Raw genomic sequence first — 26,268 nt, 5'->3', positions numbered from 1 at the left:
AAACGGTGAAGCTTGAGGCTCGATTAAACCGAAAGAATCTCCTGAAAAAGCATGAAAACGCAGCAAAAAACTCGAGAGCTAAAGCATGCGGACTCCCAACACTTGAGCGTGTGGTAAAAATCTGAGGATGGCTGCCAGAGGCGGGGCTGAGGGCAGTCATTGGCTGGGGGCAGTATGACCCAGAGATCAGTGATTGGTTACTACTAAGAAAGACAGATCAGAAACAAAACGGATACTGATTTTTTCTTTACCGAGGATTCCCAGCCTGATGACGGGGATATTCATGAGCATTTGAATCCATGCCAGACCCCATGCTGGAGAAATGTATATTCTTTTACTTGAAAACCTTGAGTCAGTGTTTGCCTGAATCATAGTAATTGCTGTCCTTTGCATAACTATTTGTTACTGCTCACTTACTCTTGACATAAGTCTGGCTGCTCAGCCATCACTACCACTTTAACTGTGTAGTACAGGCTTGTACCAAAGGTGAATTTGTACTGTCACTTGTAGTCTTAATTGTGTGTGCTGTTCCCAAAGGTTACTGCATATAATTCTGCCTAACACCCCACTTACTTTTATCTTATTTGTTTTACCTGGCAACTGAGCCCCATAGATGTAAATCCTGGCCCATTAATAATATATCATTTTATTTATTTAGCAGTCCATTCTGTGTAATATTACCAAATGTCATTTCTTTTGTCTGCTTTCAAAGAATTAAGGACTGCTATCTACATTTGATCACAGATGTCTGGGGAGAGCAGAGTTATCTTATCAGCTAGACCCTGGTAAACAAATCTCCAGTACAACGGGACCCCAAAATAAGTTCTTACACATCACAGAATCATTTGGCGTTGCACAATAAACATTTTCCTAATGCCAATTCACTGGTAATTAAGGGGTAAGTATCCCTATGAAACTTGGAAATGGCAGAGGCCACAGTAAGAAATTCATTCAAACACAGATCACACACAAGATATCGCAAGAACATGAACATATTCAAAGTGTTTGAAAACCTTAGATTATTAAATTGATTTTATTGAGAAAAAAATATTGTATTTTTTATTAAATGGCATTCTGGAGGCTTTATTTGAACATTAAACAATTTAATGGGATGCAGGGTGTGAAGACTCTCTGTGGGGTTGCTGATTCGAGAAAGGGGTTGGTGTCTAGCTCAGTGTTCTCGTTCATTGTTGTCATAAAAGCATGTGACTCATTATTGGGGCACACCTTTCAAACAGATGTGTGTTATAAGAGATATGCTGAGCTTCCATACACATTCAGTGAGCTGCCAAGTTAATACTAATAATCAGGATGATATGCAACATGTTTTAACTTTGGGGTCACAATAAGGGAAACTGCTAGCAAACTAGCGAGACACCATCCAAGTGAGGTAGCCTTTGGGTTATTAAAGGAGAAACCACAAACCAATGGATTCTGAATAATGTTAGGAGCAAAGCGAGAGAGGTTTTTTTTTAAGAGCGAAGCTGCAGTACATTTCATAGATTCCGGAGAGTGTGGGCAAGAAGGAAGGAAAGTAGAGGTTAATGGGAGCAATCCAAGAAGATAATGAGGAAAGCTGACAGGAGTTCTGTTTCTTTATGACACAATGTCTTTTAGAGCAGAAGAAAGATCAGTGAATGCAAATTTGTAACCACTTGCAAGAGTCCTCTGGGGAATAACCTTTTGACCTTCCAGGAGCATGACACCACGTTCTTCCCCAAAGACAACATTCACTGCAAACCCAGGTAGGGGGAGGAAGGCAGGGCGCCAGAGGGCTGAGGCGAACCACTGTGTAAATTCTGCATTGGTGGCCATGCCTGGAGCCACGCCATTCAGAACTCCATGCACATCCTCATTCTCCAGGGTGTGGGCAATGATGCCTGCAGAGTCAACCACATGGATCCAAGGGAAGTACTGATGGCCAGAGCCAATGGGGCCACCTAGCCCAAAGCGGAAAGGCCAGATCATCTGTGAAATGGCACCCCCATCACTGCCAAGGATGACACCTGAAAGGAAACAGAGAACATGGGATTACACACTTGTGATGCTTTGGAGACTATCAATTTATATTATGGTACAGTATGGTATCACCAACTTGGTATGCCTTTCAGAGTGAACACCTCAGTCTTGGTTACACCACAAGCCATATTAAATAGTATAAACAGTATTTACTAACTGAAACCCTCTGCTGACCCAAACATCCTGACAAACTATCGACAAACTTCCCTCCTTCACAGTTATTCAACGGTCCTTCAGTAGGTGGTCTCAATAATCCCTGATTACTTTGAGGATGAACTTGGAGATCCACTTCAGTCTGGCCTCTGCAGTAAACACTCAGGGACTCATTTTCCAAGTCCCGTCATTTGACGGCAGGGTCCTATAATGTTTACACTTCAGCATAGACAGGTCCCCGTTGTAAAATATTTTTCATTTGCACAGCAGAGTGCAGAAGGGGAATGTAAAAATGTGACGTACTCACTTGTATGCCACCCTTTTGCACTCAGCCGTGCAAATTAAGTAAATTCTGCTTGCCATGTAAGCATGGCAGGCAGCTTTATACATGAATTCCTATGGAGTCTGCTTGCTTTATACTGATACAAAAAGCCAGTGGACTCCCTAGGAATCCCCAGCATTTGCAACAGGATGAAAATCCACACCGGAGCAAATACTGAAACAGTTGTTTAGGTGGAGAGGAAGAGAGCGGTGGAAATTAAAATGTTGTGCCCCTCCTCTCCGCCATACAAATCAAAGAAAATTAGCCGTAACGGAAATGACATGCGTAAAAGCCATACACAAGGCTTTTATCCATGTCATTTCCATTACGGTAAGCTCATAATGAGCTCCTCACAGACTGCATTCTTGCATGTCTCCAACCTCATCTCTGATGGTCACCACACTAATCTTCTATGCTCATCCAATTTGACCTCTCTGTAGGTTATGAAGCAGTCAATAGATCCTCTCTCCCCAGCACCTTTAGGTTTTGCAACTCTGCTCTTGCCTGGATTGCCTCCTACCTAGAAGACTGCTCCATTACAATCCCCTGGAACTCACAAATCTCTGACGCCAACCCTTCTCTATGTCGGCGTCCCAAGAGTTTCAGTCCTTAAACCTTTGTGCTATACCCCTAATACCTCTGCCATAGGGGTTTCACGATCATCTCTTTTGATGACACCACAACATTTTATCTCCTTCACCCCAGCCGCCTTGGAAATGATTGGCAACTGTCGCACAGCAATACGTCACTGGATGGCTCTCTTCTGCCTCAGACTGAACTCTTCACAAATGGAAGTCGTTTCTCTTCTGGCTTCCCAACCTATTCCTACACTCCCCTCTAATATCTTCTTCCTGCCTTACCTTCTTACACCATCGCCCCAGGCTTACAGCCATTGGGTCTTCTTTCATGAACACCTACAAACTGCAAGAATTCATCACTGCCATGGTCTCTGCTGCTCGTAACCACCTTCCCAACATTTTGAAACTTTACCCATTTCTTACTCATCACTCTATGAAAACTCTAATCTCCACCCTTGTGCCCTGAAAACTACTACTCATACATACTCCTTGGCTTTCCTCTCTACTCAGTCTTCGCTCTACACAAATCCCTGAACTACTCTCTAAAGCCTACCCAGTCCCTCCCCACTTCTACCTACCAACCTCAGGATGGCCGGCTCTCCATGCACAACTGCTCCCTTTTATGTTCATTCTACTGGTCTACCGGCGGTCTTGCCCCTTAGTACCCGTCTGCCTGTATGCCAGTCTACTCACCATCTCGGTACCTCTGCTCCTACTCTGCACTCAATATCACCCCCACACCTCCAAGGCCCTACTTCTCGTCTCACTTCAAGCTATTTCTCCCAACTCACCCTGGTCAATTGTAACCTGCTACCAATGACAATCAAAACAAGCTTGTCTGTGTCTCTCTTTAAAAGGTGGCTCAAACTCCACTTACTTGCTTAAGAGGAAGCTCTCCCTGCCTTCTCCACCATCCTTCCTATGAATAAGTTGCCCACCTTGGTTAATGTTATCTTTGTAAGTTAATTAATGTATATTGTTTCATCTCTAGTCTGTCTCACTTTATCCACACCCTTATACATTGGCGCACCACTTGTCTCCATGTTTGTGCCATTGAACAAGCACCCTTCAAGGAAATGCCTCTGCCACCTATAAACGTGTTATTCTAAGCCACCTTTTTAAAAAGAAAAATGTATTTTATTGATTTGCAAACAAACCAAAATAACATACAGACTTTGTAAAGAATTTCCAATGGGACATATCACTCGCCTGTTCACAACCCCCCCCGTTCCCCTCCCTCTTCCCAGCCTCTTCCACATACTATGTCTACCTATGATATGTATTAAATTAGTTGAACTTCTCACTGTATCTCTGTCCCACAGATTGTGATGGTGTATTTGTCTGAGTTTGGGTGTCATTGCGTATCGGTGACGCCAGCTCTTGTATCAGCTGTTTCCAAGCTACTAAATCCATGTTTGTTTTGCTCCTCTCCTGGCCGCAATGGGATGCCTCTTGCCACACAGCAGTTTCTGCAAGAGCCCATTTCTGGAGGTCCTTCAACCACACTCCTATCAATGGGCCGTGACACGCCTTCCACCCCATTGCTATCCTGCGCTTTCGCAGGGATGTATGCTAGATCTCAGTTTACTTGCATGTCTGGCCTGCTTCGGTCTCGGAAAGATTCCTAGCAAACATGCCTTGGGGGAAACCAAGGCTGCCGACAATCCAACCCTAGTTAGGGTCCGGGCCACTTCCTCCCAATATTGAGGTATTTCCACGCAGGCCCAAAACATGTGTATCGGGTCATCGTTAATCAGGACACATTTTGGACAAGCTTGCTCTGCTGCGTTACCAAATTTTGCGATTTTATTCAGAGTTAGGTATGCTCTATGAGTGACAAAGCTGGATTAGATGTAGGTTTGCCTTTCTGGACACTTTCTTGTGGTACCCCATAGTCCTGCTCCAAGCATCGTCCGACAGCTGCTCTTTCAAATCTATTTCCCAACATTGACGAATCTGTATTAGATTGCTATCTGGTCTCTTCGTCAGTATCTCATAAAATCTCGATACTGCATGTCCCCCTTCAGAGATATCATAAAGTGTTTCAATTGTTCCATCTTCTTCCCTTATGCCCTCTGCTCTTGGCCATTTCAATTGTATTCTATGGAGTAGTATAGCATAGGTTATGTGTTGCCCCTCCCAGACTCCTGACTCCGAAATCACCTCACTAAAGGTCATCAGCCGTCGTCCTTTCAATTTCCCAATGTTGCCACCCCTATACTCTCCCAGTATTTCCTAACATTTACCAGTAGTTGCTCATCCCCTCTTTTTAGCGTCACTAGTGGATCCTGGGGTGAGTAGGCTATTACTTTACCCAAGAAACTGCAGGCTCTATGCCACATCGTCATGCCTAGTTTCAGCAGCAGGGGGGGCTTGGGATCCCGTGGCCCTGTGGTCCATACCATTTCCTTTAAAAAGAATAGGGTGCATGCCGGTTGTAGTAATCTCGTGTCTAGAGTCTGTTCATCGGACAGCCAATACGTGAGAAATTGTAGTCGGCACGCCACAAAATACCCTTCAAAGTCTGGCACTTTTATCCCTCCCCGTTCGTACGGTCTCTGCAATTTCTCTAGCGACATCCTACACCTCGAGTTGTGCCACAGGAAGCTCCAGCAAGTAGTGTTCAGTTTCTTTAAAAAGGCTTTGGGAATATTAAATGGAACATTCGTGAAATAATGAAGCAGTCTTGGAAGCACTACTATTTTCAAGAGCGCGGCCCTTCCCATTAACGAAAGCGGAAGCTTGGCCCAAAATTTCATAGTTATCTATTTTGTTCACTGCCTTTAGCGTGTTCTGTGCATGTTATATTTTAGGGTCGTGGAAAAGGTCTACTCCGAGGTATCTGAATGTATCGATTTCCCATTTAATCAGTAACTTTGGTAACCCGCCCTCAGTCTTCCCTCTGTACCCTGCTAGGGGGTAAAAAGCTTGACTTCTGCGCATTTATTCTAATACCAGAGAGATCCGCATAATGCTCAAAAAAATCTAAAATGTATTCTAGATTGGTCTCAGGTTGTTGTATGTACAGAAGTATGTCATCCGCATACAGGGAGATCAAGTGCGTGGCACCTAGTAGTCTGATACCGGCATCCTGATATTCCTTTTGTAGACATACCGCTAGTAGCTCCAAGGCCAATATAAATAACATAGGGGGACCTGGGGCAGCCCTGTCTCGTGCCTTTGCTCAACCTCCATTGCTCTGATATAGTGGAGCCAGTCTTGACTCTCGCCATTGGGTTGCTGTATAGTAACATTACCCATTTGATATATGTGGGGCCTATACCAAACCCTTTCGATACCGCTAGTAGCCAAGGCCACCTGACCGACCTTGACTGCATCTAGCGAGGTCACTGGTCTGGCCATCTCCAATCAGCCTACTATGAATTCCCAAATCAAACCTTTTGAATTCACCCGTCACTTCACTAGAGGTTGAATCCATCATCAGAAGCCGCAATCCATCCAGGTGCCAAGGGGACATATGCCCTGCCACCACCACAAAAGAAGAAGCAAAAGAATTTTCCCCCTTTTTCACAAGCTTTATAAATGCATACTTCTCCTCTTGTACCGTGCCCAAAAACCTCAAAGATGCCGGGCTTATGCCTCTCATCAAGAAACCCAACTTAGATCCTAACATCCCAACCAAATTTAGGCCTAACACCACTGTGCCGTTTCTCCTAAAAAATCTTAGACAAGGCCGCATATATCCAAATTCAAAACCATCTTCAGACCAATAATCTCCTAGGCCTCAGACAATCTGGGTTCAGACCAAGACATGGGACAGAAACAGCTCTCTTGGATCTGAAAATCCAAATAGATGAGGCCAGGGACAACGGAAAGCCTGTGTTACTCCTGCTACTGGACATGTCAACAGCGTTCAACTTGGTTGACCATAATATCCTAACAAACCACCTAACCTCAGCTGCCTCCTTCTCCAACAATGCTGCAGCGTGGTTTAACTCATTCATGGCGGATAGATCCATGAGGGTTTTCTCCTCCAATGCATCAGCCATACCTTCCCCCATCCCACGTGGAGTCCCTCAGGGCTCATGTGTATCCCCCACCCTCTACAATATTTTCACCAAGCTTTTATTTGACCACCTAGACGAGTTAGGCATATCATACACAAATTATGCAGATGATATGCACATTTTCATCACGCTATCAGGCGACTACCAATCTGATGCCACCCTCCTAAATGAAATCCACAGCAAAATATAAGTGTGGATGGCCAACCATGGCCTGTGTCTCAATGACGACAAAACCAAGCTTCTCCTCATCGGATCCAAGTTAAGACTCAACAAATTAGGCCCCAAATACGCCTTCTTCAATATTGCCAGTAACCTTATCAAGGCTGACAAGGAAGAAAAAACCTTAGGCTTCTATCTCGACTCTGGCCTAACGCTCCATAGACAAATCAACGCCACCTTCTCTTCAACAGACTACACAGCTAAACTTATAAACGCCTGCAGGCCTTTCCTGACCTCTGATAGCTGCATCACCCTTGCAAGAGCTCAAATATTGTCCAAATTGGACTACTGTAACACGCTCTATCTGGGCATCAGCCAGAAAAACATCCTCAAGCTACAAGTCCTGCAAAATAACGCCCTTAGATCTGCCCTCAATATCCCTCGCTCTCGCCACATCTCAAAAATCTGATGAAACACTTGCTCCCTATTCAAGACAGGATCACCTTCAGAACACTCATGATCGCCCACAAGAACCCACAAGTGGGTAGCTTCGAACAAGCTACCCACTTCTTTAAGAACCAAACCACTATTTCTTCCATTCCAGAACAAAGTGAAATATTGGCTCTTCCTGCAGTCTAAATAAGGAACTCGACTCGCCATTACGTCCAGACCTTAGCACCCTCACTGACCCAGCACCTCTACTGACCTTGCCCATAGCTTAGGTAGGCTTCACTCTCTGGTCTTCGCAACCTGCCACCTAACTATGATTTGAACCTGTAATTCTGGTAAATTTCTTGCTACCCTGTATATTGTTGTACATTTTTGCATTTACATTGTATTTTCTGCCTGTATTATTTACTGTCTTTGTACATTATTGTAACTATGTAAACCAATTAAAGCGCCCAGATACCCTTGGGTTCGGCACGCTATATAAGCAAATAAAACAAACAAAACAAACAAACACTGCCAGAAGCTGGGCACTGTCTTAGGTCTGACATGGTACATGCGTCTTAAATTACATGTGATATTCCTATTAGGAACATAACCGGATTGATCCGGATGTACGAGTTTGTGAATTACTATTTTCAACCTGATAGCCATCAAGGCCGTCATCAGAATATTTTCGTCTTGGTTGAGAAGCGAGAGGGGTCTGTAAGAGCCACACTCAATCTCGGGTTTATTAGGTTTCAATAGAGGAACAATAATGGACTCCCTTAATGACAGCGGCAAAATGCCCTTATCTAGTGCTTCTTTCAGCATTGCTAACAATGAGGTCATGATCTCCTCCATGAATTCTTTGTAGAACTCACTTGGCAAACGATCCGCCCCTGGAGCTTTCCCCGATGGCAACCCTCTTATGATGTATTATAGCTCCTCTTTGGTAATGGGAGCTTCTAGCTTGTCTGCCTCTTCCGCATCTAACTGTGTAAGATCAATCAGTGCTAAGGCTTCTTCTATTTCTGACTCATGGGTATCCGATGTCTCCTCGTATAGTGTCTTATATAAATCGTAAAAACATTTGTTTATGTCTTGTTGCGTCTCACAGATCTCCCCATTCTTAGCTAAGACTGCACGAATCGTGTTCCACTCGGTTTTGTTTTTGTAAAATCATGCTAGCAAGTGTCCCGGTTTGTCCCCTTCAGCGTGTTGCCTTTCCACATACTTTCTATAACTCAGGTTATCTAACCTATCCCAGTGTACTAAGCACTCTTGCCAGAGGGCAGCCGTTTCGCGGGCACTCTGTCAACAAATCTCGCTGACCGTTCATGGCTTCTAATTTTGTCTCCACCTTACATAAATCGTTCTCTATTGCAGCTTGGACCCTGTTTGCCATCGCAATTGCCGTCCCCGTGATCACCACCTTAAAGGCCTCCCATAACGTGCCCGCTGATTCCACCCTTCGTGTTCTGTGTACAATACTGCTGCACCCCTTGCCTTAAATGTTTGTGAAAAGCTTTGTCCCGTAGAGCCTCACTTCTAAGTCTCCATGTCGGGATGGGTGCTCTTGGGGAGGGGGGACCTGCCATGTAATCAACAACGGGGCATGATCTGACAGCACTCGTGCTTTCTATTCTGCCTCCTTGAATTCACTGAGATAGGCCTCTTCCGTAAAGATGTAATCCAACCTAGTATGCAAGTCCTGGGGTGTGGCGTAGTGTGAGTAACCTCGGCCTTGCGGGTGTAGAGTCTGCCATACATCTGCGAGTTGAAATGCTTGCAACAATGTGGATAGGGCTTTAGCAGAGGGGGCAGGGTGTATACATTTGTCATCTGATCTATCTAGTATAGGGTTGAGCATACAACTAAAGCATCCACCCCATATCAATGAAGCATCAATATGTGGACTTATTAATGGGTATAATTTGCGGAAGTAAACCGCTGTATCTTGGTTTGGTACCAACGTATTGATAATACAAAATTCTCTGTGTTCAACCTAACCACGTAAAATAAACATCTTGCCCTCTTTATCTCGAAAGGTCTCTAGTACTCTCAAAGGTACCGACGGTGCCACCCATATCACCAACCCTCTAGCATAAGCCAAGTATGGCGAGCCCAGCATCATACCACGCAATTTTTTAGCAAGTACACTTTGTTTCTCATTTGTAAAGTGGGGTTCTTTCAGGACAGCAGTATCAATTTTCTGATGTCGTAAATAAGTCATGATTCTCTTACGCTTAATATAACTGTTGAGACCCCTGACATTCCAGGATACTATTCAAAGTTCCCCCATCACCCATAACAGTACTACTATGCATCAACGGTTCAATGTTCAAATACAACATATACAGTGTGGATTCATAGGCTAACTCCAATTAACTACCCCAACTCCCTCCCCTCACCAACAATTGCCCAGTTCAGTTCCTTGTGTTCAGGCATCCCCACTTCTCACTTACACACCAGGATCCTGTCCTAATGCTTGGTCACAGTAGGAGGATACGAAACTGTCAATATCCGAACAAACAAATCCAATTCAAAGTGCAGGACGCACTTGCGGTGTGCAATCTTAAATAAGCACCACGTTGTTGCTCCTGCATTTCAGCCACTCTCGATTTCCCGAGGCTTCCATCTGCCCCTGTGTCATGTATAATCGAACTCTGTAGTTCTGAAGCGGGCCCGGTCTCCGAAGTACATCTTTCGGCTCTACTCGGTCCAGCTTCTGCCCCTGTTGGCAAATTCTGTTTGTCCATCCATTCATTCGTCTCCTCCGGATTATCAAAGAAGATTGCACGACCTTTGTGAATCACTTTCAGTCTAGCCGGATATAACAACATGTACTTCAGGTTGGCCACTCATAGTCTTTTTACCTGATATGTAGTTCATCCGCTGCTTCTGCACTTGTAGGGTGTAATCTGGATATGCAGTTATTGCAGTGGACGCTTGTTGGATCGTCCCTCCTTTGCAGAAGTATTCCAGGATCTTTTCTCCATCACGATAGTTCAATATCTGGACTATAATTGGTCTCTGCGGGGCCCCTGGCGGTGGTTTCTTCATCAGTATTCACCCTTTCGAGCGTGAAGCTTTGGGTGAGGGATCCCGGACCGATTTCTTGCTGTAATAGGGTCTCTATGTATTCCGTCGGGTTTGCACCTTCTTCTCCTTCTGGGAGTCCAATAATTCTCATATTACTGCATCTCGCTCTACCCTCCACATCTTCTGCCTTGTCCATCCTCCAGATTGCACACCTGTTGCTGCAGTACCCTGACCTCGTTGGAGGTGTCCTTAAGGTTACTGGCATTTTCCGCCACTGTATGTTCTAGTGTTCCTGTGCGTTCCGCAATTGATCTTACGTCCTGTCTAAGCAAGTTCACATCTATGCTGATGGCATTCATTTTAGCTTCCAGCGACTCCTTCAGAGAAGTAATGGCTGCCAAGATCTGCTGATCTACAGCTACCGTCGGCGGCTCCCTTTGAGATGTTGAGGTCGCTTGGGCTGGACTCTCTGCTGGATGCGCAGTTTTGGTGCATGCTTCCAGGGTTAGTTGCTTCCCTTTACCCTTTTGGGGTTTAGACGCCATGGTTTGTTATCGTCTTGATTTGCAGCACCCATGCTAGTGATCGCACCGCCCAGGCGTGTGGCTTCCACTGCTCTCCGGAATGTGATTACAGGCAGATGTGCCACTATTCCACAGCTTGTCCTCTGGGGTAATGTGGCATCTCTATTAGGTACTACTTGTGGCTTCTCAACCAATGCTAGCCCTGTGCGGATCGCAAGCCCTTATCTGCTTTGCGCCGACTGCACCGCCCCATTTTAACCTTCCGTGCTTGCACTTTACCATGTCCTGCGTGACCAGGTAGAATTTGTGCACGGGTGTCTGTGCGTGTCGTGGCCCCCTGTTGCTCAGTTAGACCATCAACTCTGCTGTGGCCCATAACTGTGCGCAACAACACTGACCTCCGCACCTTGTTGGGCTATCTTGTATGCCACTTTATCTGGCCCACTTCATTATCCATACTCACTGCCGTAACAATATACTTGGGTTGTTAAGGATTTCAATCAGGCGTCACACACCGGACCAGGACCTTCACCCTTAGCCTTAGATGTAGCACGCAATTAAAATGCTTTCTCTTTATTTTGTACAAATTCTAATTGAGCCAATCCCCCAACCCGTCTCACACCCCCTTTTACAAATACCCCGGGTCACTATGGACCATGAAACAGGCCGATGTGTGGGAATACAATATTTATTTAAATTTCAAAGGAAATCACACAATTTGTATATTGGGCCAATGGGGTGATAATTACAATGAAAACCACTGAAATGCACTTGGTTAACCTTCTACAAGAACATATCCAAAGCACAAATGAATAGGAGCATGTTTTCAATTAGGATAGATAACACCGGAGTTAAGGTTTCCCCCTGCAATGTTCTCTCAAACCCAAATTAATCGAATTCTGAGTGAATAGAAAGAAGCAGCAGGGAATCAGGAATATTAGGCAGCAAACTATCAAAATCCGACTTTCCCTCACAAAATAAGAGGCAAAAAGAGATTTTAAACCCTTTGCAGTGGCCTAAAATGACACTCGGATTTTGACAAAATAATTAATTATATATGTGGTTAAATAATGATATACATATGTTTTATCACAGTATCAGGGTTGTTATATCACTAGCAACCAAAAGGAAAGGTTTCACAAACTGCATACAGTTCAAAAGCAATGGGAAAGTGAGAACCCAGTGCGGTCGAAATCACACGTGGAAAAGTTGCATTTACACTTTTTTTCTGTTTTAAATGTCAAAACGTTTTTTTTTAAAATGGGTGAAATATCCCAAATCGGGATGCGGTGTTCGGGCAGGGCGATAGATGCGCATCACAGGGACAATATTAATGTGAAAGAGTGACTATAGCTGAAGAACTGGATGAGATTTCCAAGGTGAAAGGAGGTTCGGTTTTGGTAAAATAAAAGCAGTTAAGGAGAGAAAATCGGTTTGGAAAGAAAAAGACAAAGTTTACTTATACTAGATTATCAAGAAGATAGCGCTGCCCATGAAACAGGTTAAGCGGCCGGATTAACCCACTCCATGCCGCGTTTCTCTTTATGTGAAAAGTACTTAAATTATTCAAAATATTACTAAGGAGTTACAAGAGGGGTGAATGAAAGAATGGCGCTAACACTAGGAAATCACGGACAAGATGCACAGAGAATTCTGACAGTTGGACAAATGACCAAGGCATGGATAGGGTTGCTTAGAGAGTGGAACAAAGACAAAAGGTCAAGATGGGGTAGGCTATGTGTTATGGGATGGGGAATACTCACAGTCTGCTCTTGAATTTTGAATAAGGAACAGTCAACTGGGTTCTGGGCTCCACAGCTCGCATCACCAAGTAGTGGCGGACTCTTCTAGCAGAGCAACAGCTGGGCCTGTCTGGTCACTGGATAGCAAGTGCAGCTGGATGCCAGGGGTACAGCGTGCATCCAGTTAGTGGCAAAAAGCCGATCTGGTCACAGGATGCTCCCCAAAAGGGTACCACAGCTTCCCCCTTTGTTATTGGGGTTCTAAGTGGGATTGCTGGGTCAAGGCCTTGCTGGGATAGGGTCAGCTATGCTTTGGCCTTGCAGTGGAATCTGGAATCTGGCAAGATGAATGTAGAATATCAGAATACGCAGGCGCTGGAAATTTAGGAGAGTGTGTCTGTCCCAGAGTTCTGTCTGCCTCCCTTATTTATAAGGCATGGTGACATCATAGGATTATATGGTGGGGCCGGTTTAGGCCAGCCATGCCTCCAACAACTGGATTGGCCAGGGGTGATTGTTACCGCCTTGCTGTCAGCTGGTTCGATTTTTAGGGACATGACATCAGCTTAATGATGTGGCTTTACAATGCATGGGATCATCCCACAGTTACTTTTGCTAAAATCAATCTTAACATAAATCACATTTATATACTTGTGGCATTTTTACAAATTACATAGGCAGATTACATATTTCACGCAGAGCATGCAAGTCCAACTCTCTAGTTTGTAAGACTTTGTTTCATCCATCTAATAACTGTTCATTTTTTTTAGTGATAAATATTTGACCTAAAATTCTATAACTTTATACATGGGTATAGATTATCATAAGACGGGCAAGTATTGAATTTCAAAGTGGCATCATGTACACTTTCCTCAGAATGTCCAATTCTCTGCCATTTCTGTTCCCAGTATGGCAGTGAAGGCGACAACTTCTGGTTTAAAAGCCACAAAAATTATATTTAAACTGTTAACTTTTTACATTCCTGCGAAGTCCTGTTGCAGAGATAAAAGTCTTAAAGGTTTATTTATAAAATAGTATTTTGAGCCAAATGGGGCTGCCTTTGTCCTCCAAATATGGTAATGTCTTTTCAGGCTACCGCCAAAGGTCAGCTTAACCCAAGGTTGTCAGAGTTTTTCTTTGAAGCTCCTTGGTTGAAGTTGCGGGGACGTGCGATTTTCAATGTTATACCTATGTGTCCCAAAATCTCTATTGTAAGAGTCCTCTGCCCAGACAAAAGTCTGATGAACATGTGCGGTTTAGTGCTTTTGGTCCATTCAAAGTTTTCAAAGGTGGCAATTAGCATGCATGTGTCCCAGAATCTATTGTGGATCCTTCTTTCGGGGGGTTAGGCCACTCCTGTTGCCAGACAAATGTCCCTTGAGCCATGGCAGAAAACCGGTTTGGGCTGATTTCCCCAGTGTAGTCAATGCCATTATTTCTTGATTTTATTTTATTTTGTTTTGAATCACAAACAAGCCTGTTGAATAAAACATTCCATATAGGTTTCCCAGCAAAAGCCCCATTTACATTGCCAGGCTAGGACAAGTTTTTATTCAACATTGTACTTTTAAAACAGACATTTTTTTTGGTTTGCAAAAGCAAATTTTGACACATGGTGAACGCTGTTGGGACTCTTTTGAAAGGATTTCTCTTCCATCTGACTTCCCAATATTGTTTTGCAGCCCTAGTCATTTTCTTATATTTGTTTAAGGCACAGGTTTACTGAAATTGACACATGCCCATAGAGCTAGGGTTTCTTTGAAGCATTGATTATTGACATTTTGTAACCCAAAAGACAAGCGTTTTCCCGTGTGGCTGAAAGTAAAGCTTCTGTTAATTTCCCAGTTCTGGCCTGACATGGCCTGTCATTCAGGGATAGTGCACAATCTGGATATGGATGGGCATTGCAGGGCCTCATTGATAAAAGCAGTGTGCTGTTGAACAGATGAAAATATTGTCAGGGCAGCAATCTTTTCAATATAGAATACTCCCTTCTCAATGGGAACTTTTTAGCAAACAGCAGAGCAGCGCTGTTTTTCAATTCACTTCTTTTGGTGCACACTAGCAGCTTTTCCTGGTGTGCTCTCTGATCCAACTCGCCCAATAGTTGTTTGGCAAGATGGTGCAGCCATCATTCTGTAGCTGCAAAATGCAGTTTTGATGCGGGGAAATGGTGCTCCAAGGTGCCAGCGCAGCCATTTTGCTATTAACTGCTGAAGCGGAGCTTGATCATGAATGGGAATTCTGCTGAGTGAGTCAATGTACCCCACAAATCCCCCCCGACTCTTCTGAAACTTTTTGTCAAGGGAGAGTAGGGCAAAGTGGGGTTCATTGGTAGGGCAAAGCGGGGTTCATCAGGTGGAGTCCTTCCACCAGGGAGCGGTATGCCACAATCCTCCCGTTGTCTCTCGGAGTGTGGAGCGACACCCACAGCTTTCCCCCTAGGTCTTTCTTTGTGGTGTGGAGCAACACCCCCAGCTTTTCTTCCGGCCTTTCCTTTCCAGGTCCCCGGGGAAGTCCTCCTTGGGCTTGAAGAGTGGAACCAGTACGAATCTAGTGAATAAATAAGAACCGGTTACAACATTTTCCCACTGACTGCCTTCCTGAAAGGTTGACAGCTGTGGGACACACAGACATTATGATCATTACAATATGTAGACATGAACACGACTAATCCTCACAAGACACAGATAAATACTAAATGTTTACTGGAATTTTTAGTGATATGAAAAAATACATATACTCCCAGTTAAATAAATATACCTATGAACCTACCTGTTCCCTTCTGGTTCTTTTTCTGGTTCTCAATCTCCAGATGTCTCCTCTATTTGATTTTCTCTTGGCTCCTCAATAAGCTGCAGAGTGTGCCTAGGCTGACAACTTTTTAACTGATTAATATGAACCCATTTCTCTTCTGCCAACTCTCCTTTGGGATGCGGATTCTATAGGCGACAGGTGAAATTTTATCTTCAATTTCAAAAGGACCGTGCCAGCTTGGTAAAAATTTCCGCTCCATGGTCTGGTTCCTTTGGAAATTGTACAAGTAGACCCTGTCTCCTACTTGGTATTCTTTTTTGGTATTTTTTTAAGTCATATTGAGTCATCATCCCCTCGGCAGATTTTTCCAGATTCTGCCGAGCGTACGCAAAAGCATGTTGAAGGTGTTTTCTCAGATTCTCAACATACTCATGTGTTGTGGAGGCGTGTATTAGTGTCTGCTCTTGTGTTCTGTAGAGCAGATGCTGAGGTAGCACCATCCTTCGCCCAGTCATTAGCTCAAATGGAGACATCTAGGTCACAGAAGAAGGTGTAGATCTGATGGCCAACAGGACAAGAGGGAATTGGATGTCCCAACTTGGCCCAGAATCTGCCACAAACTTTTTTAGAATGCTCACAATGGTTTTATTGTACCTCTCAACTCCCCCACTAGAGGATCGACGGTATGCAATGTGAAGTTTCCTTTTTACACCAAGTATCTCCCACATCTTTGTCATCACTTCGCTGGTGAAGTGACTACCTCGTTCTGACTCAATCCTTTGGGGTAGGCCAAAACGCGAGAAGAGGTGGTTGATCATCAGGGCAGCTGCTGTTTCTGTCTTGCAAGTTGGGGCCGGGGACATTCCACTCATTTGGTAAACAAGCATGTTACTGTTAACCTGTATTTGTTCTCCCTAGAGGAGCGAATCACAGGCACGATGAAATCTACTTGTAAATCTGACCATGGCAGTGTCATCCCCCTCTTCTGGAGGGGAGCTCGGTGTGTGAGTGAAGTTGGCTGAAATTGTGCACACACAAGACACCCCTCAAAATATTGGTCGAGGTCCTGCCCCATGTGTGGCCAGTATGCAACCTCCCGCAAGATTTCTAGAGTAGTGTGAAAACCCTGATGACTGGCTGTGGCCGCGTCATGTGTGTGACTAAGCATCAGGCTTCAGAATGAGGTAGGTACCACCCACTGGACACAGCCAGAGATGGATCTCCTTACCAAAAAAACGTCTTGTATTCGGAACATTTTTGGACACTTCAACACTCTAAGGTCCTCTTTCCCAATGTAATCGGTATCCGTTAGAGGAAAGGTCTCATGGTCCTCAATGTGTTGATAAAATCTTCCAATAATCAGATCCCCTTTTTGTACCATGTTTAAATCAGCATGTGGGGTCTCCTTACTCCACTGGGCAGTTGAGAGTTCATTTTGAGCATTTATCTGGGACCTAGTGATAGCAGTGACATGGATTTCACCCAACAGGGACTCGATCTCAAGGAGATCCCTCTGGATGGCTCTGGTTTTGGCCAGCTGATCAGCTAAGTCGTTTCCAGTTTTGTCTGACCCCTCTATCCTGGAATGACCCTTGATCTTCTTCCAATAGATGGTCATCCCACCAGATGTGACCAGATCATCAATATTTTGTATTAGCTCGCCATGTTTAAGCGGTTTGTTATTAGCACATAGCATGTCTCTGGTTTTCCAATTAACCAGATGCTCCACGAACCCGTTCCAGACATAATCTGAGTCAATGATTATGACCAGTTCGTGGAGTTGGTGTTGGACGGCAGTGAGGATGGCTTGATGAAATGCCATCAACTCTGCCACCCGACTACTGTGGGGACTGATTTTGTACCCAGAGGAGGGTACCGGGGCTTCATTCACGCAAGCATTCCAAACGCTGGCCACCAGTTCCTTTTCCATGTTGTCAACATGGTAGGAGCACCCATCCACATAAACTGTGGGCATTCCCTCGCACTTGTCTTCTTCATAGACTTTGTGCAGGGAATTCAGGTACGCCTCCATGTTGTTCTGGGTTTTAAGACTTTCGTCCTCTAGAAATTTTTCTCTGGCACAATCATGCAAGTCATCCAGACCTTGCGCAAGTGAACTCTTCTTGTTTTGCCCATTTCTGACATCCACAGGAAAGCCTTGCATTGACAGAATCCAGGAAGTAATTCTGGAATTACTCACATTTCTGGCCCGGATTCTGTCACTTTGGAGGTATTGCAAAGGCTGGTGTGGAGTCTCCACTATGATGTGTTCCCCTGGATGAACGGGCAGCAATTTTTCAATGCCCACACCGTTGCCAGGAGGGCCTTCTGACAATCGTTGAATGTTTCCCCCACAGAGGATAAAGTCTTGCTTGCATAAAAGATTACTTTATTGACCTTGTCATGCTTTTGATATAATACTGCTGTCAAGCATGGATTCGAGAACCCTGTCTCCAATAAGAACTCCTTGTTCTTGACAGGTTAAGCTAGACAAAGCGCTTATGAGAGGCTTCTTTTGAGTTGCTTTAATGCCTCTGCTTGTTCTGGAGCCCACTCCCACTTGACCCACCCCCTTCAACAGAAGGATCAGGGGTCTTGTGATCTCTGCGTAATCCTCAATGAATTTCCTACTGTAATTAGTCAGTCCAAGGAGGCTTCTTAGCTCACGCAGAGTTGTGGGGTCTTTTAGTTTTAGGAGTGCTTCCACCTTCTTCTCCTGGGGACAGAGACCCTCAGGAGTTATTTCATGCCCCAAGAAGTTGACACGGGCCCTGCACCACTGTGCCTTTTGGAAGGACAGTTTTGCTCTGGCAACCCTCAACTGGGTCAGAACATAAAAGATTTCCGCTATGTGTTCCTCCACAGTTGAGCTGTTTATCAGAACATCATCCACGTAGGCCAGGTTACCCCTTTCACTCAAGTCGGGCATGGCCTTATGTAGGATGATGTTGAATTTGTTGCTGGAGTTTATATCTCCAAAGGGAGTCCGGGTCCACATGTACTGATGCCCCCGAAGGTAAAGGCCAGCTTGCATTGGTCTTCCCTACTGACGGGCATGGTACAGTACCCATTGGTCAGGTCAATGGCAGTGTATACCTTTGACCCCTGTATCTGGGCCAGCCCTTGGTCAATGTAGGAGAGAGGCCATCGGGACATGTGGACCCTTTTATTTAGCTCCCTAAGGTCTGCACAGAGTCTTCATTGGCCATATGGTTTTAAAATCCCCAGCAGTGGATTATTAAAGGTGCTGTGGACTGGACGAATGATCCCACAGGACTCAAGGTTTTTGATGATTTCTGTCAGGGACTCCATGGATGCGAGAGTCACGCGATATTGCTTCACAAACACTGGAGTCATTCCAGGGTCCGTGGGAATAATTGTTGTATGGATTTCGGTGCGACCACAGTCGTACGAGTCCACAGCAAAGATATCTTGAAAATCTAAGAACACCTGTGTCATCTTTTGCTCCGGAGTCTCACAGGCATCAGCTAGGTTGACCCGCTCTTTAACCATTTACCTGAAGCCTGGAAAGACTTCAGGTTTTGCTATCTCAGTGGCATCCTCTAGCTGGGTGGAGAGGTCTCTAGTTAGAGTGTAGACTTGGAAAGAGGGTTTCAGGTAGGAGAGGCAGTCATTGTGGACCTGGAATATCACCTCATCCGGCCTGATGTCACAAGTCACCTCTTCCTCCCCGTAAGGGCAGGAAGAGTACACCAGGAAATTCCCCCCTTGCCGGGTGAAGATCCTGTCTGGTGGTATGTCATTGTCACTGTCATTATCAAAGCAGTCATTTTCAGATTGGGGATCAGTACAAAATTTCGAAGTATTTCCTTCCAGTGTAGAATGCCACTTAAAACTGGAAGGAAGGTTGATTTTCAGGAATGGAGAAGAGTTCCCATCACCAGTTTGTTGTCCTACAGCAATTACTGTCATGTCAGGTATTTGATTGTTCTAGAAATGAAACTCAATATGATCAGATTTTTGTTCAACCATGTGGCATGTGCCATTTAAGCTAACATGGTTGACGCTCTGTTTTAATTTTATTGGCTTGTTAGTCTGAGTCTAGAGGACCTTGTTCACACAGTCTATTAGAGATTATAATTTTTATTTCTAAATCCGCAGTCCCCTCAACAGGAATTTTATTCCTGTTTAAGTTCTGGAGTTGTCCAGGAAAAGGGGTCAGAGGGATCTGGTATCTCTTCCCGCTTCCTGAATTTTACTTGCTCAAAGGCCCTTTTTGACAGAAGAGTAGCTTGGGATCCAGTGTCCACCAGTGCTGAAAATGTACATTGCCCTTGCACTTGGACCGGGGCATAACACCTCCCCTCCTTCTCCTCAAGTGGACAAAGGTAATGTGCATTTTGGGAAGCTGGGTGGTCAATTTCTTTATTTTGGACTTGGACACGGTGGAGTTTTGGACAATCTTTTGTGCCGGAGTCTGGGAATCTGTAATGAAAATTTGGCATCCTGAAATAGTAGAGATTTTGGAATCCCCTTAGCTCTGTGCTTCCCCCACTTACCGGGTGGCAGTCACTACAACCAATTTGTGGGGAGTTTCCCTCCATTACTATTTTTTTCTCAGTATGACAATTCTGGGTTTCAGGGATGGGTGACTCTGAATCAGTCCCCACACTCACCCAGTCTTCATTTACATCTCTGGGGACCCATTTTTCTTTGGGAGGAGTTTCCCCGTCCCTGAAGGAGAAGATGTATTTCCCAGAATCCTCTAAGGATTCTTCCCCTTCAAACTGGAGGACACTAACTTCCTCCACAAAATGGGCCTTTTTACTGTCTTTATTTCGCCTACCTACCCTCTGTTCCCTGGGTTGTAGATTTTTGGGGGCAAGAGATTTTAGTTACGTTCCGGAGTCTGCAGGGGCTTTTCACGGGTGAGGAAGGAAGCTTCCTCTAGGGCTTTACACCCTCCTTCCCCCCGTGCCTCCTCCTCTGGAACCAGTGAATTATCGGGGTACTCTCGCCATCATTGTTCTAGGGTGCCAGACCCTTGGTTTGAGTGGTTCTGAACCGCCATGTTCATCTGAGGGTTCTGCTGAGCCCTCAACATGCGACCCAGATCCTGTGTGAGGTTCTGGACCTGGCGCTCCAGTTGGGACACCCGTTCAGGCTGGTACAGCGGTCTCTGTTCATAGGTGGTTCATGGGAAGGGTAATTAAACCTTCTCCCGGAGTACCCTGGATATTGTGGAATTTGGTAATCGTCCACCCTTGGCCTCCCCTCTCCCGGATTGGGTAGTCTGGGCTCCTGAAAGCGAGGAAAGAAAGGAGGATTGTACAGCAGGTTGGTGTTTTGTGGATACCAGGGAAAATAAGCTTAACCCAGTATTTGGGGGATTACTGCCCTCCTGGGGGAAGTTAGGAGGGAAGTTTCCCGGGGCAGTACCTGCCTGATTGAATCCCCCCTTGGGCTTGGGGAGTCCATACATACCCAAGATAGGTCGTTGCCCTTGTATCTGGGACTTATATAATCAGGAGAATTAGGGGTACCATTGGTGGGATTGCCTCCCTGACCGCCACTTGTTTGTGATTGGCTTGAAGGCCTTCTTGGCCTCTGGTTTTGCTGGTTTGCGGTTGGTGCATTTTTAGACGCCCCCATTTCTAGGTCCAAAATGGGGGCAACCTTCACCTCCGCCACCTTAGCACCAGCAGGGGTGTTGGTTGGCTTGCGGTTTTTAACCTGATTTTTATTTTCTGCAGGTTTTTGGGCTTCATATATCCGGGAAGCCTGCTCTATTACCCAGTCCAGAGATCTTTTATCCTGGAAAGCCCTCACCAGCTGGGTCATAATGTATTTTGGGAGCGCATGAAAGTAGGTAGTGATAAACTCTCTGCTATCTGTGCGCACCCTCCTGGTGGTTTGGGCAAAGGCGCGTTTTAATTCATGCACAAACTCTCATGGGGCCTGACCTTCTCCACATTGTAGATTGTAGGCCGCTTCGCGAGCCTCTTGGGGGTTTCTATGGGTGGAGAAGTGCTTCAAGATGGCCGCCTTGTAGGTGGACCATCTTGAATGTTTTTGGTCTTCCAGTCCAGCAAAGAAGCTGGAGTATTCTGCAGAGAATGTCCATTTGGTATAATCTATACAGTTCTGGCTATCTTTTATGTGAAATGTGTCCATCATTTGTTCATAGAGTTCCAAATGCTCCCAGACAGGATATTTAGTGTTTTTATTGTACAGTATCATGAAATTCCTGATGGCCTTGATCTGTCTAATGGGGTCTTTCACCAGAACTCTTTTTAATTGATCTGCCTTCTTTCGCTGTGTCACTGGAGTACATTCGCCCTCAGACTCGGAGGCACTGTTATTTGAGGTCCCCTCATGCATGATCATCTAGGCGCTCCCTGATTCTGTGAGCTTGAGAGGGGCTCGCAGAATGGTGGGGCCTAGTTTCTTCTCCCCTGTGGCGCACAGGAGAGTAGTCTTCTGACTCCTCCCTTCTTCCAGGGTTGGCAGAGTATCCCCCCACTGCCCTGAATGGGTGAAGGTCTTCAAGATGCTCTTTTGGGGCCTCTTTTCCTGTTCTTGTGCAAATCGAACCAACTGGTCCCATTGGAGGTAATGATTCTGCAGATCTAATTCCCTGACTTTCTTCTAATAGGAGGTTTCCTGGTCAGAGACATCAGCCATTATCTTTTTGTATCTATACAGGGACGCCCTTCTATCAATTTCTGGGGGTGCCAACCTGTCAGCTCCATCATGCTAGGCCTATTTACTTCTGATGGCCTCATGCTTTCTGGCTCATGGGAACCAGTAGCCATGAAGTCAGCAGTGCACAAATAATTAAATGGGTTTGAGTCCCTTAGTACAGAGGTCATCATCCTATGATCAGGGGTTGCCCAGTCCCTCTCTACCTGTTCGGGGTCCCTCCAGTTTTGATTAGATCTAGGATATTCTTTCTCCAACCTCGCTAATTTTTCCTTCTCAGTCCCTACCTCTTGATAATAGGCAAAGATCTGAGCCTTTTGCTTGGCTATCAGGGCTTTACTGGCCATTATGACCCGCTCCTGAGCTGCCACTTGCTTGTGGAACCCATCTTTCTCCTCACTGAGGGCCTGATTATCTGTTTGTGCTGCCTGTATAGTTTGGGAACACTGAGCCAATTTTTGTTGCAGGAGACTCACCTCTTGAGTTTGTGTCTTTTTAGTTTGGGTGTTCTCTTCCAGAGCACCTTCTACCCGTCTGGTGTGCTCCAATAACTTTCCATATTCTGTTTTGATTTCATTTAGTTTCTGGAGGCCCAACTCACTTTCCTGTAAATCTGTTTTAAATTGCTTACTTCCTGACATAGAGCATCTTTCTTCTGATTTAGGGTGCCCCTTTGTTCAGCCAGGTCATCCCTTTGTTGTTTGATGGTGTTCAGTTTTTGAAGTTCTTGATCAAAGTTTGTCTGAAGGTGAAGCTCTATACTTATTAATTCCTTACTCTCCTCTTCCAATTTGTCAACCTGTTTTTGTAAAGCGATTACTTGCTCTGAACAGGCTCTGTTATATTTTATTTGTTTTAATTTCAGTTGACCCTCTTCCCAAGAGCCAACCTTTTCTTGACACTCCATTCTTGAGGCATTTAATTGGGCCTCTTGGTCTACATTATTTTGCTGTTGGACAGCTAAGTCTTCTTTTAATTTTTTTAATGCAATTTCCAGATCCTGCCTCAGAATCTTGTCTCTTTTGCAATTTTTGTTCCGCTAATTTTAGTTCAGTCTGGATTTTAGTTAAGAGTTCAGATTGATTTTGCACAAGAGTTGTATTTTCTTCATGTTTTTCCTGCATCACTCGCATATGGAGATACATGTAGGCCGTGATTCTCACAATTTTAATCTGCTCCTCTTTCATTTTCGGAGCCATGTATAACTTGCTCAAAGCTTGATGTTATAGGCCACCGTCCTGCCACGTGTCCATGTTCATGGCGGTGACCTGTTGCATCATTTCTTCTAGCCATACTTTTTCATCTTGCTCTGCCCATTCCCCTCTGACAAATAACTTGTGCAGAAGGTACTTCCCGGTCATATTTATCTCTACCGTGGTCATTTTGGAAAGTGTTCTTTCTTTATTAATTTATTTGTGTAGGGGTAATCTGTATTCTGTTGCTTTTTGTCTATTTTTGGGGTTGATTTAGTTGAAATTTTATACACAGGCCTGGTACTTAAGATATTTGTTTTGGGGAGGTGCCTCTACAGTGTAACCCAATGTTCCAACCACACTAAGTATCACTACCTTGCAGGTTAGTCTGCTGTGTTAAACTGCCAGGGGTGGCAACACAAACCCAAACCCTGGCTACGAGCCCCCAATTTTGTTAAGGATTTCAATCCGGCGTGACATTTTAGCATTAGATGAAGCGCACAATTAGAATGCTTTCTCTTTATTTTCTATGAATTCTAATTGAGCTGATACCCAACCCGTCTCACACCACCTTTTACAAATACCCTGGGTCACTATGGACCATGAACCAGGCCAGTGTGTGGGAATACAATATTTATTTTAATTTCCAAGGAAATCACACAATTTGTATATTGGGCAGCAATCACCAATGGGGTGGTAATTACAATGAAAATCGCTGAAATACACTTGGTTAATCTTGTACAAGAACATATCCAAAGCACAAATAAATAGGAGCACTTTTTCAATTAGGATAGAGAGCACCCGAGTTAAGGTTTCCCCCTACAATGTTCCCCCAAACCCAAATTAATCGAATTCTGAGTGGATAGAAAGAAGCAGCAGGGACTGAATCGGGAATATTAGGCAGCAGACAAAATCAAAATCCGACCTTCCCTCACAGAATAAGAGGCAAAAACAGATTTTAAACCCTTTGCAATGGCCTAAAATGACACTTGGATTTTGACAAAATAATTAATTATTTGTGGGGTTAAATAATGATATACATATGTTTTATCACAGTATCAGGGATGTTATATCACTAGCAACCATAAGGCAATGTATCACAAACAGCATACAGTTCAAAAGCAATGTGAAAATGAGAACCCAGTGCGGTCGAAATCACATGTGGAAAAGTTGCATTTACACTTTTTTCAGTTTTAAATGTCAAAACTTTTTTTTTTTTAACTGGTAAAATATTCCAAATCGGAATGCAGTTTTTAGGCAGGGCGATAGATGCACATCACAGGGACAATATGAATGTGAAAGAGTGACTATAGCTGAAGAACTAGATGAGATTTTCAAGGTGAAAGGAGGTTTGGTAAAATGAAAGCAGTTAAGGAGAGAAAATCGGTTTGGAAAGAAAAAGACAAAGTTTACTTATACTAGATTATCAAGAAGATAGCGCTGCCCATGAAACAGGTTAAGCGGCCATATTAACCCACTCCACGCCGCGTTTCTCTTTATGTGGAAATTACTTCAATTATTCAAAATATTACTAAGGAGTTAGAAGAGAGGTGAATGAAAGAATGGCGCTAACACTAGGAAATCATGGACAAGATGCACAGAGAATTTTGACAGTTGGACAAATGACCAAGGCATGGATAGGGTTGCTTAGAGAGTGGAACAAAGACAAAGGGTCAAGATGGGGTAGGCTATGTGTTATGGGATGGGGAATACTCACAGTCCGCTCTTGTATTTGGGATTCGGAACAGTCAACCGGGTTATGGACTCCACGGCTTAGGTCACCAAGTAGCGGCGGACTCTCCTAGCAGAACAACAGCTGGGCCTGTCTGGTCACTGGATAGCAAGTACAGCTGGATGGCAGGGTTACAGCGTGCATGCAGTTAGTGGGCAAAAAGCCAGTCTGGTCACAGGATGCTCCTCAAAAGGGTACCAGAGCGTTTCCCCTTTGTTATTGGGGTTCTTAGTGGGATTTCTGGGTCAAGGCCTTGCTGGGATAGGGTCAGCTATTTTTTGGCCTTGCAGTGGAATCTGGAATCTGGCAAGATGAATGTAGAATATCAGGATACGCAGGTGCTGGAAATTCAGGAGTGTGTGTCTGTCCCAGAGTTCTGTCAGCCTCCCTTATTTATAAGGTATGGTGACATCATAGGATTATATGGTGGGGACCGTTTAGGCCGGCCACGCCTCTAACTGGATTGGCCTTGGGTGATTGTTACCGCCTTGCTGTCAGCTGGTTGGATTTTTAGGGACATGACATCAGCTTTATGACGTGGCTTTACAATGCATGGGATCATCCCACAGTTACTTTTGCTAAAATCAATCTTAACATAAATCACATATTTATATACTTGTGGCATTTTTAAAAATTACATAGTCAGAGTACATATTTCACGCACAGCATGCCAGTCCAACTCTCCAGTTTGTAAAGGCACGTAAGTATTGCATTTCAAAATGGCATCATGTACACTTTCCTCAGAATGTCCAATTCTCTGTCATTTCTGTTCCCAGTATGGCAGTGAAGGCGACAACTTCTGGTTTAAAAGCCACAAAAATTATATTTAAACTGTTAACTTTTTACATTCCTGCGAAGTCCTGTTGCAGAGATAAAAGTCTTAAAAGTTTATTAATAAAATAGTATTTTGAGCCAAACGGGGATGCC

At 44.5% G+C, this 26,268-nt stretch overlaps 1 protein-coding gene across 12 annotated transcripts in view; it reads right to left on the bottom strand.

The window, feature by feature from the left end:
- Positions 1 to 1,014: 1,014 nt before the first annotated feature.
- The window catches only part of SDR39U1 (short chain dehydrogenase/reductase family 39U member 1), a 2,065,420-nt gene continuing 2,040,166 nt past the window's right edge, over positions 1,015 to 26,268 (bottom strand). For all 12 annotated transcript variants that reach the window (XM_069633774.1, XM_069633771.1, XM_069633773.1 and 9 more), the window contains one exon: positions 1,015 to 2,006. In XM_069633774.1, coding sequence (XP_069489875.1) covers positions 1,597 to 2,006 — 410 coding nt within the window. In that variant the 3' untranslated portion in view covers positions 1,015 to 1,596. The remainder of the gene's footprint in view (positions 2,007 to 26,268) is intronic.

Source organism: Ambystoma mexicanum, chromosome 13 (genome assembly GCF_040938575.1).
Source record: "Ambystoma mexicanum isolate Mex_15411 chromosome 13, UKY_AmexF1_1, whole genome shotgun sequence".
Taxonomy (NCBI): Eukaryota; Metazoa; Chordata; class Amphibia; order Caudata; family Ambystomatidae; genus Ambystoma; species Ambystoma mexicanum.
This window is presented reverse-complemented; position numbering and strand designations above follow the sequence as displayed.